Source organism: Phragmites australis, chromosome 14 (genome assembly GCF_958298935.1).
Source record: "Phragmites australis chromosome 14, lpPhrAust1.1, whole genome shotgun sequence".
Taxonomy (NCBI): domain Eukaryota; kingdom Viridiplantae; phylum Streptophyta; class Magnoliopsida; order Poales; family Poaceae; genus Phragmites; species Phragmites australis.
The window spans coordinates 2386157-2398445 of record NC_084934.1 but is presented as its reverse complement, the minus strand read 5'-3'; the positions used below and the strand labels follow the sequence as shown (position 1 = coordinate 2398445).

Sequence of the window (12289 nt, the reverse complement as noted above, 5' to 3'; positions counted from 1 at the left end):
CGGGAATCAGTGGCTCGGTATGGGGTGCCACCGCCATCGGGGAATGACGGGAAATCGGGAATCGATGTTGAGCAGATGAGCATTCACCGACGAAGCAAGGTGAGAGGCACTCGATATGGGCCTTGGGGTTGGGGGAGGGGGCCTTGATGGGCCCTATACATGGGCCACTTGGACCAAGCCTGTGCTAGGTCCATCCCTGTGTTGTAATATGAGTAGATGTACAAACTTTTAGCAGTAGGAAAAAGTGTGACGTTGGCCCAGCATCATGTGCGCCCTGAAAAACTAAAAACCTTACGTGGTCCAGTCATTTTTGGATATTGGATGAGACTGGGGAATAACACCCTCTAATTCTAATGGTACTATTTTTATCATAAAACCTAGGTATTGCTAGACTAATTGTTAGTTAAACATCACAAAGTTTGAATATTAAAATGCCTGTGCGCCTTATAAAGAATTCAAAATTTCTGAAAATATTGCCATCCGTAGTTGAGGTCATGATCTATATCCCGAAAAAATTAAGATGCAAACTCGATTTGTTTGTGAGATAAAAAATGACAAATTTCAGGTAAAGTACTACATGACAATTTTTGTAGTGTGGCATCGTTGCACCTGAAATTTGTTATTTTTTTTTATCTCACAAACGAAATCAAGTTTGCATCTGAAATTTTGCACGGATGTAGAACATAACCACACCTACAACTCATGATTTTTTCAGAATTTTGGAAAACTTCCAGGTAGCGTTAACGTTTCTAACGAATTTGCATCATTTTCAACTTTTAGGTCATTTTCACCTGAGTTGCACCCGCCATCGTTCATTATGCGCACGTATGCGCTACAACTTACGAGGACCAAATTGCTCTCATTTGTTTGCTAGTGCAAATACAACTTGCTAGCTAGAGCTACCGCGTGTGAGTACGTACCTAAGTTTCCTTGTTCCTACATATAGGTTAAGTGCATGATTAGAAATTTGCAGGCTGCAGGATCATGCAGAGGCCAGATCGAGGCCATGCATGCATGGATTCTTCCGACCTAGTCACACGTACGCACTTATGACTAGGTCGGAATGTGTAGGCTGGAATGCAAGCATATATGTAGCTGTTAGTATAGTAATGGTAATGCAGTGATTGTAGAATGATGCTAGCTGGTGGTACACTCCTTCATCAGTGCATGAATGATTAGAATTGGCCGGTCATGCAATCATCATGCGATCGGTGCGTCACGATGCCACGACATGAAAGATGAAACACGTATGCCAAGATTCAATGCAGTGACGTTTGAATTTGTTGCAGTTGTCTGGAAACCAATGGCGGACCTAAGCTAACGTGAAGGACGCTCTCCTTTTCCTCCTCCTCTTCCTCTTTCTTTCTCTTTTCCATCCTCCTCTTCCTCTTTCTCTTCCTTCTTCACCCCTTGTTTTTCCCTTGTGTTCCAACGGAGCCCCCCCTAAGAGCCGGGGCTGCTAGAAACAAAATTACTCTTAGTCACTCCTCCACCCATTAGATCAACATCTAACATATCACGTTATTTTTACATTCATGGCTAACACTACTATAGAACAGACTATAAGTAACACTCTATAAATACCAGTTGTGTAAAAATTATGACTGAAGATGTATCAGTGCCAGTTCTTAATCTCCCGCACGCGAAAAATAAGTGAGCCGCTAAGAACAAACACTAAAAAGGATTATCAGTGCCGGTTCGTGACTAGAACCGACACTAATACTTCAATGCCGGTTCCAGCCACGAACCGGCATTGATAGTACGCATCAGTACCGGGTCGAGCCCCCAACCGACACTAATGTGTTCGGACTCGAAATTTGCCTCCGATACAATTTTGGCTCGTCGGCTCAGTCCTCACATCCAGCCTTATCTGTTTGCTCTCACGTCCGGCTCAGACGCTCAGTCCTCATGTCTGCATCCTTATCTCTTCCTCACCACAAGTCTAATCGATCCCCTCCTCTCTCTCCCTCTCTCTCACTAGATATGCGAGCTCCCAGAGTTCTGCGAGCTCCCGCTGTGCTCCTCCTCCTCCACTTGCCGCGCCACTTCTGCGAGCTCCTGGGGATGTCCTTCCTGAACGACTACCCAGAGTACTCCACCAAGAGCCGTCACATCCACGAGTTACGACGCCGCGGTGGGGCTTTGGCGGGTGTGCGCCGAGGACAGCGTCTCGGGGGAGGCCACTGAGTACATCGGTTGGTGGCTCGTCTGTGTTAGTGCTAATCCACTGAGTACATGCTACATTTTGCTAGCTTGTGTATAGTGCAGTGTTCGAGTACTTGTGTGTGTTCTTCTTCTGCTCGTGCGTGTGTGCCTTGGGTTGTGTCTGTGAGAGCTAAACACAAGAGTTAGAGAGAGAGATGTGCTAATCGAGTGGATTAGTGCTAACACTACCAGAAACGATGTGTATGCCGAGTGCCTACGTGTATGCCAAGTGCATTATATCGGACACTCGGCAAACAACCACCTACGCCGAGTGCCCGACTAACGCACTTGGTAAACAATTAAGCACTCGGTAAATACCTCAACAAACACTCGGCAAACAACAGCACTCGGCAAAATAGAGAAAAAACACTCGGCGAATTCGGGCACTCGGCAAACAACGCGCCACGTGTCCCTCCGTTCGGCGGCTGATGGCGAGTCGCCCCTTTACCGAGTGTCGTCTAACAGACACTCGGCAAACATAAATGTTTGCCGAGTGCCCGATATGAAGCACTCGACAAAAGATTTTTTTTTCTTTGTTTTCTTTTTGGTTTCCTTTTGTTCTCTTTTCTTTCTCGTAATAACAACCAACCAAAGGCCGCCACACATCGATTCTGGTACTACTACAGTATGATTTAAGGATGATATTGTTATGAACTTGGAGTTAGAATTCAGTCGTGCTTCAAGATTGAGATGCAGCAGATGTGGACTCCTGGGAGCGGCCCTTGGAATCAGTTGTGCTCTGAAGGAGAATGACAATTCTTCTTCCTTGCCTTAAAAAAGGAATTTCTCTGCTATATACTATCATTCCAGCTGTCATCCAGACAAATAAGGAATTTTCAATGCTTGCCAAGTGGAAGAAGCAAAAGCAGATCAGCTTGACACATCAAGCTGCCCTTCTGATCTATGGGTTTTGCTTGGTTCATCGTTAAGTGCATCAGAGAAGGTAGCTGGTAGCATAGCGAGAAGTGGTGGAACAAAAAAGCGACTTCATTTGGCGATTCTTGGATGGATAACATGTTTGCTATGTTCCATCGAAATCTAACTTTATGGACAACTCTTTTTCATAAGAAATTATTTGATGGATATAAGTCAAATTTGATCTGCAAGTACATAAAATAACGAACAAAAATGGGTAGAAAAACATGAGACTTGCCATAGTGTCATGATATGATACGTAGAGGCTGAGATAAAAAAATTGAGAAGGTTTCGCGAAAGTTGTCACGTACGATGCTTAGAAACCGAAGCATCTCCGAGGAAGAATCGTGGTTTCGAGAGGGAACGGATCAGGTTTGAACCCGAAGTGACGTTTGAATCGTCGTTTGACCTTGAAACTTTTTCTACACTCAACATACAACATAGCATATTCGATGTTAAAATTTGGCATTTTTCTGGATCCGTTTGCTATTTCTAATTCATTAAGTGTATATGTAGCAAAAAAAATTCAGGTGTTTGCCGAGTGTTCTTGCTTTCACACTCGGCAAACACAGTTCTTTGCCGAGTGTTCTAGATTTGACACTCGGCAAAGTCGACACTCGGCAATTTACCGAATATAGGGTTTCTCCACCTCGCGCGCCGGGACAGATCGAAAACTATCCCCCGCGCGACTCCCCTCCTGCCGCCGCCACCTCGGCCCACCCCCACCCCCCCCCTCCGCCACCGCCGCCACCGCCAGCGCCCCCGCGCCCCTCCGCCGCCGCCGCCGCGCCCCTGCGGGCCGCCGCCGCCTCGACCCGCGCCCCTCCGCCTCCAGCGCCGCCCCCCCCCCTCTGCCGCGGCCTCGGCCCGCCGCCGCCCCCCCTCCGCCGCCGCCTCGGCCCTCCGCCGCCTCCACCGCGCGCTGCCCGACGCCGCCTCCCCTGCGCCGCCCCCCTCCGACGCCCGGGTACAAGGTACCGCCACACGCCATACGCCGTTGAAGCTATGTGCTCCTCCCTCCTCCGGCCACCCCCCTCCTCCGGACAGTATTGCCATGGGGACTTCATATGTGACTCATGTCATTGTGAGCATGTGTTGCTGGTAGCACATGAAGTAGATCATATGGAGTCCTCGTGGCAATACTATCCGGGGAATGGGTTATGAAAGTTGATTCATATTTCAGTCTGGGTTGTCCTCTAATTAGTCTTTAGATGGTTGTATCATCCATATTTGTCATGCCTGTGTTGTTGTGTTGTTGTGTTGTTATGCCTGTGTTGTTATGCCAGTTTTGCTATTTATTACAAAGGAGGTGCCGCCGAAATTTTAAATTTTGGCTAATTTAGGCTTTAGGATGTGCATGTCGCGTAACCTATGCGTCTCCTATTTGAAAGAGTTATGGTTATAAATATGCAAGTCTTTGCATATCTATAACCGTAACTGTTTCGAATTATCCACATTTTTTGGACAGCCCGAGGATGTGTAGATTGGGTTTGTTTCAATGCTCTACTCCGATCCGAGACAGAGTTTCGGCAGCGTCTCCCCGTTGTTCTCCGGATACACATTCTCTTGGCTTGTTGCCGAGACGTGTATTTGGAGAACAGCGAGGAGGTGCTGCCGAAATTCTGTCTCGGATCGGAGTAGAGCATGGAGCGTCTTAAGGGTTGGGATGTTGTGTACAAGGTACCGCCACACGGTAAACTACCAGTCCCAAACAATAAAGATTACAACATAGACCCCAACACATATGATGGAGAATTCTTTCAAGAAGATGGCCTCGCAGGGAATTTTGAGATCGACTTGACGGAAGCTCAGGGCATGGAAGTAGACAATGAAACTGGTGCTAACGAGGACGAAGAAGACGAGGTTGAGAATGCGAGGGACTTGGAATTACTTGAGCGGTTACATTTAGGCAATGACGGTGATGACGGCATTCCTCCTCCCGAGCATCAGGATGATTATTTCAACACGCGTGATAGTGATGATGAGACTTATGATCCAGCTGATCCCGATGATGATGATTGTTTCTAATAACTATATGTTTATTTCTAATAAATGTATGATTTATTCTTTCTCATAGCATTTTTTTTTAGTTTGCTCCATTTATTTACATCAAGTTGTAACATCCGTACTAATTGGTTTACTCGTTCTCATAGCATGGGTTTTTTAGTATGCTTCATCTATTTAGATCAAGTTGTATCATCCGTATTAATTGGTTTACTCTTTCTCATAGCAGGTGATTGAAGCATGGTGGGCGGTATGAGGAAGTTAACGTCGCTATACAAAAAGGCGACGGGGAAAGCCACGGATGCAGGTGACGGGTCCGGAAAGAGACCCCGGGGAAGACCTCCAGGAAGGCCGAGAGGCGGAGGCAGGGGTGGAGGAGGTGCTTCTATACCTGCTGTTGAGGAGGACACTGAGTCGCCTCTAGGTGCGGCTGAGTCTGAGTCTGACTCGCCTATACCTACGGCTGCGACTCAGTCTGGGGATGAGGAGGAGCAGGTAGACCAGGGGGGTAGCTTTAGCTCTACTTCTTCTCGTGTGTGGCTGCGTGGTCCTTCTAGCCTCCCGAGGCGACCGGTGCCAATGGCTAGACGCCCGCTCATTCGACCAGATGGAGAGAAGTAAATGGCTCTCTCTACTCTCACTATTTTTTTTGCCTTTGTATCTTCAATATTTCAACACATACTAATAATTTGCCTTTACACTTGTGCAGGAACTGGCTGAAGGTTGGAGAGGGTGACCACTCACACCATGTAAACGTCATCCTTGGACTTTTGATCAAGGAGAAGTTCCCTGGCATGGTTACTTTGGGCGGAGTAACTGAGCCGGCATACACATTGGCCCACTATGCAGCCGCACCGGACGCCTATGACCGGGAGGGAAGGGTGTTTCCCAATAGAGCCGAGCGGGTGAAGGCTGAGCTGTGGGTAAGTTTCTTTCGCACTACATTAGTCAATACTAATCGCATGGAAATTATTTAACTAATGACTGGATCCGTCGCGTCTATATGCAGGATTTTTTTAGATGCGAGCCGGGCTTGGAGGCTAGGGCAGCTGCTGTCGTCGATAAAGCTGCCAAGAAGCTTGTTAAGGATATGCACTATGAGGCGCGCGTCCAGGCCGTGATCAAATTTCACGCGGAACACCTTGGAGCGAAGGTGACAAAAAAAGACGCTAGGACCATATTTCTGACCCGAGAGCAATACCTGCAGGTAAAGTACATTAAAGCTTATTATTCCTTAGATTACTAACACTTAATTTCTTCTTCTTATATATCATGTACTTGATTATTTAGGTGCCTCCGGGGTGATGCGCCGGAGACCTTCCGTGCTGGGCGGTGATCGTGGACAAGTGGTGCGCTCCCGAGTGGGAGGACAGTCACAATGCTTGCCGGGAAAGGCGATTGTTGATGCCTGGCGCGCCACACCATCAAGGCAACCTCAGCCTGACTGGTTTCGCGGCTAGATGGGTATGCAATAGACTCTGTTGTTCCCAAGCTCAATTCTCCTTAATTTCTATGCGGGCGCCCCCTTTATGAATCTTATTGCTTTTCTGTTGCAATCGGCAAAAAATGATGGTCAGCCTCTCTCCCAGTTCAAGGCTTATGCTTTGGCCCATAAGTCAAAGGCGATGCACGGGGTTGCTTATGACCCGAATGACCCGGCCTCAGCGTACACCAACGAGAACGTCAAGGCTCGCCTGGATGGATACACATCGATGGCAAAGGAGGTCCACGGCCCAGACTTTGATCCGAGCGAGCATGATCTTGATGGGGAAGTGGTTATGAGGGCGGGAGGAGGCAAGAAACATGGCCGGTTCTGGATTGGCGACGGCACACTCGATATGGCCACCACTCCCTCTCTCTCTCAGCTTAGAGCTCAGAGCACGAGCTCAGGTCCGGGTATACGCCCTCGCCCAGAGCCTACACGGATTGTGATGAACGAAATCCAGGTTAGTTCTATTTCATTCATCCTCCACGATCTTTACATGCTTTGCATTGGAACGATGATGAGATTGCGCTGACATACTGTAGGCCCAGCTGGATGAAGAAAGGAGGCTCCGGCACGAATTAGAGAGAACGTTCGAGGAGAGGCTAGTGGCAGAACGATCCCAGTGGTATGCGATGATGACGCCCCTTTATGCTGCAATGGGCCAAACTCCGCCACCGATGCCACCGCCTTCTCGTCCACTTGCTCCACAGGCTCCATACACTCCTGTGAGTTAGTTTATAACCTTGTAATCACCATTATTGCCATTCCTACAGCCATAGAGTGTTGTGCTAACTATCTCCTCCTTTTGTGCAGTATCCATCAGAGGGATCGAATACGCCTGGAGCTGGAGGTTCGCACTTTGGTACTCCACCTCACTTTGGTTTGTTCTCCTCACTTTGAAAACTTACTTTTGTAACCCCATATCCATACTTACCATTTCTGTTTACTTTCAAATGCATACTTCTTAATTAGCGTTTCTGCTCCTTAATTGATGCAGGTTAAGGTGGTAATCAAGTGTTGAGTCCGTTACGGCCTGCTACATTTTCTTTTTGTTTGGACTATGTTTTGCTATCTTGTCACGACAATTTGTCATGTTTGTGTCACTTGCGATAGTTTATGCGTTGTTTGTGGCATATGTGATGTTTATGCGACGGTTTATGTGATGTTTGTGTAATATGCGATGTTTATGTGATGTTTATGTAATATGCGATGTTTATGTGAAGGTGGTAATCTGTGAAATATATATAAATTGTTTTGAATTGCAGCGACAGTTTTGAATCTGGTATGGATCAATTGTCGATCTGGTAAATAAATGTTTGTCGAGTGTAACACTCGGCAAACACGGCTATGCCGAGTGTTACACTCAGCAAACCTGACACGTGTTGCAAGGCTGTTCAATCTGGCATTTTGGATGCTAGTTTGCCGAGTGTGCTCCAATACACTTGGCAAAGAGTGCCACGTGTCGTCAAACTGTGCTATCTAGGTGCTATTCTGTGCTCACTTTGCCGAGTGTATTCGACGGACACTCGGCAAAGTCGGCAAACTGCCCAAAAAAGGGACGATGTGCGAGCGCCACGTGTCCTCATTTTTGCCGAGTGTATCCCTTAGACACTCGGCAAAGAGACCGTTAAAGCCCTGCCACCGTTAGGTCACTTTTTTTTGCCGAGTGTCGTATTTGGCTCTCGGCAAATATGTTTGCCGAGTGCGCGATATAAAACACTCGGCAAACATCTGTTTGCCAGCACTGTGTATGCCGAGAGTGCTTTGCCGAGTGTTACACTCGGCAAACACGTTGCCGAGTGTTTTTAGGCCTTTGCCGTGTGCCCTAGGCACACGGCAAAGTCTCGAAATCCGGTAGTGTAACAGTATGTGTGCTTGGTTTTGTTCTAATTTTTGTGTATGTGTGCATGCAAAATACTGCATATGATCTGGAGTTGGATAATGAATGGATTTGGTTTTGCTATGTATGCGTGTTCTTCTGTGTTCGTGCTTGCTCTTTGGGGGGAAATGGGCTACGATGCTTGTTAAGTGAGGGATGGGGAAGAGGGCTCAGCCAGAGGAGTGGGCACGACGGCTAGAGGAGCACGGCAATGGAGCGACCAGTGGAGTGCGCGGAGCAGGCGCGGCCAAACGGCGGTCGCGGTGGCAGGAGTGACAGCCCAACTGACTCTTTCGAGCCAGCTCGTTTATTTTTTTGGCTTGGGAATCTTTTTCAGTGCCGGTTGGAGGTATGAATCGACACTAAAAAGAACTTTCAGTACCGGTTTCAGACCCAGCACTGATAGTTATTGACGCAGTACACATATGTAGTTAATTATGCGCTCTTGCAAATTATATTTGGGAGTAATATTAGGATGACATAAATCATAAGTTCTCTATGCATCATCTGATCATCACATATGTGTGTACGTGCGTATATATACGAGCTAATTCTAGCCGTATATGTACGTTCTCCATGCTCTTACTAGAATTAATATTGAACTATATATCGAACCATCTGACTTGTATCATGCATGTGCATGCACTGTTGATGCATGACAGGCAGCCCCATGAGGTACAAATTTGAGGCCAGCGCCATACTACGAAAGTACGTACATTGCATGCATGCCACCATGGTCCTCTACCTACGTATGAACGAAACGATTCACTTTCTTAGCTATCTATGCTGCTATAAATAGCTCGGGGATACGCCTAGCTGATAATAGCCGGCCAGCAGTAGCAGTAGTGTATTGTTCACAAGTGCTCGGCATGTCACGACCTTTTTTTTTATCTCGTTACCACTGAGTGGTACTCTCTCCAGGGCTCCAGTCATGTACTTGATGTTTTAGACGACAAGATCGATCTAGTTTCATTAGTATATATATATATTTATAAACACCAATAAAGTTATGATGCTATGAGAATGCATTTTAAGACAAATCTACACATACTATCTTCATATTTTCAATCTATGTATTTTGAAAGATATAAGCTACTGATAACCAAAGTCTCAAAAGTTTGATCTTGCTCAGAAGCATGCACAATTCGTCATGTTTTCCTAACTGGATATGGAGTAGTTTGGTCTAGTCTATGCAAGGGACCGTACGTCTAGTTTCAAGGTGACTAAAAAAACAGCAATATCTAATTAAGTCGATCGCTTCTCGCCCTTCTCTGCGTTGGATGCTCGTCAAAACAAACGCTCTATCCAATATTTATAATTTACCTAGGACCAAATAGATATTTTGATGAACTATACAAAAAAAGAGACAGAAATGTTTTTGTAACTTAGGAAAATAAGTACCTTGGAGAACAGGACAACATCTTCTAACCTTGAAAAAATAAACGAAACTGTGGCAAACTCTAAAACAAAGAACGAGAGATTTAAGGATTGCAAGATTTGAGTAACTTTAACTTGGGTAAACGTTAAAAAAACATAGACAATTTCATGAAAGATTTAAGCCACCTTCAAATAAACTAGCCAACATAATGGGCAGTGTAGATGGCTGATGTTGATCTAGGTGTCTAACAGTAGCGCCCGTTTTTGGCCGTGCGTTCCTTTCGCCTCTCTGCTTCCCATAACCAAGACATGCACGACACGACACGACACGACCGCACGATGGGATGAGATGCCGTACGGTCAACACCAAGTTAAAGTACACCGACCGACTGGCTAGTGGCTACAAAAAAGAAATCTTCAATGTGGAATCGATCGAGCAGCATCCATGGTGCTTCGACTGCGATCCATCCAATTCTCTCTCTCTAGATGCCGAGTGACGAGTGACTGCACGATGACAAGACCCATGGCTGATGGCTGACAGGAGCAGAGGAGGCAGACGACTGCCATGCAGATGCAGCAAGGATGCAGCAGATCTCTGCTGCACTCCATGCAGCCCGACTTGACATGACGCCCACCCTCTGACGCTCCGCTCCACCTTTTCCCACTGCCGCGTCTCCGAGCCCCTACCGCGCCGATCGCGCTACCCGCCGGCCGCCCTGCACCGCGTCGCGTGGCGGGCAGGTATCACGCATCTAGCTAGCTTGGTCGCCCACCTGCATGCAGCAGCGCCCTCCTCGACCTCTACTCGGCTACCGGCAAGGCTGCTGCGTCACCACACTAGCTGAACTGACGGACCTCTATATATTATAGAGAAGCCCCCAGGGACGTACCCTTAACCCTCCCGCTGCTCATCTCGATCAGGCATCGAGGATCGGAGCTAGTATAGTACTGCAGCCGATGTTGACGAGCGGCTCGCCGGCGCGGCGGCCGAGCCGGTACGAGTCCCAGAAGCGGCGGGACTGGCAGACCTTCACGCGGTACCTGGCCGCGCACCGCCCGCCGCTGCAGCTCCGCCGGTGCAGCGGCGCGCACGTGCTCGAGTTCCTGCGCTACCTCGACCGTTTCGGCAAGACCCGCGTGCACGCGCCGCCGTGCCCGGCCTACGGCGGCCGGGCGGCACCGCCAACGGGACCGGGCCACGCGGCGTGCCAGTGCCCGCTGCGCCAGGCGTGGGGCAGCCTCGACGCGCTCGTCGGTCGGCTCCGCGCGGCCTACGACGAGGGCCACGGCCGCGGCGGATGCGGGGGCCAAACGACGACGCAGCCCGAGGCCAGAGCCACCAGCACCAACCCGTTCGCCGAGCGCGCGGTCAGGCTGTACCTGCGCGACGTCCGCGACGCGCAGGCCAGGGCGCGCGGCATCTCCTATCACAGGAAGAAGAAGAAGCGGACCAGGCAGGGCAACAAGGTCGCCTCCTCCGCCTCCAAGAACGGCGGCGCGGACGCGGCCTGCAACGCCGGCGGATGCGCGCCCACGCACGGGAACGACACGGTGTTCATGGCTACTGCGGCGCCGCATCCGCCCCCGCCACCGTATCTCACCGGTGTGCCGTTCGAGTGCTGCGACTATGGCAGCGTCCTTGGAGGAGCTAGTACGAATGGCGCAGGTGGCTGCTATGACAGCTTCTACTTGCCATTGCTGTTCAACACATTTGGCTAGTGCAGATGCTGCATGGCGCCATTGCCGCGTTTCTTCGCTCGATCTTTGCTTTCGTCTAGTGTTGGGTGTTCTGTACCGTTTGCGAACTTCCATACGTCCACTTACGTGCCTACGTGCTGTACGCACTGCGAATAATGGATGAGTAACACGTACGAGTTCAGATCATGTACGTGGGTACGGGACATTCATGCAATCGTGCCTTAACTATCTCCAACTATATTCCTTTCATTTCATTCTCTTCCTTATTTTTATTCTCTTTATTTTCTCCCATCTCCATCAGCTTTACTTTGAGAGAAATTGCGAAGGAAAATGATATAGAATCCCATCCTGAAAGGAATGAATTTAGAAATTCCTTCGTGATAGGAACCGTGAAGTGAAACTGTTGGAGCGCTGAAGGGAACAAAAATCCCTTCACGACGGGATTTTAGTCCCCAAAGAAAAACCGTTGACCTTAATCTTAGTAGAGCAGTAGTTATTCTAGCTTTTGGTTGCCGGTCCTTATGCCCAAGGGATTCCCGTCACGGACGAAAATCCCATCGTGAAGGGATTTCCGTTTATTTTAACGCTCCAACAGTTTCCTTTCACGGTTCCCGTCACGAAGGGATTTTCGGAGTCATTCCCTTCATGACGGGATTCTCTCTCCTTTCCCTTCGCGATTCCCCTCGAAGAGAAGCTGTTGGAGATGAGAGAAAATAAAGAGAATG

The 12289-nt window shown here is 48.5% G+C and overlaps 1 protein-coding gene across 1 annotated transcript; it reads left to right on the top strand.

Annotated features, from left to right (window-relative positions):
• The first annotated feature begins 8700 nt into the window (after positions 1-8700).
• LOC133891215 (protein G1-like) lies at positions 8701-11585 on the top strand. Its single transcript, XM_062331930.1, has 3 exons — positions 8701-8838; positions 9316-9336; positions 10821-11585. The coding sequence occupies exons 1-3, from the start codon at positions 8701-8703 to the stop codon at positions 11583-11585; spliced, it is 924 nt and encodes a 307-aa protein (XP_062187914.1).
• Positions 11586-12289: the final 704 nt, after the last annotated feature.

What these genes read in the sequence shown, in the direction of transcription:
- LOC133891215 (XM_062331930.1), top strand. Translation starts at nt 8,701, where the DNA reads ATGGAGCGACCAGTGGAGTGCGCGGAGCAGGCGCGGCCAAACGGCGGT. An exon ending in TTTTTCAGTGCCGGTTGGAG is followed by an intron (nt 8,839 to 9,315) that starts GTATGAATCGAC and finishes AGCTGATAATAG; the next exon opens with CCGGCCAGCAGTAGCAGTAG. An exon ending in CGGCCAGCAGTAGCAGTAGT is followed by an intron (nt 9,337 to 10,820) that starts GTATTGTTCACA and finishes ATAGTACTGCAG; the next exon opens with CCGATGTTGACGAGCGGCTC.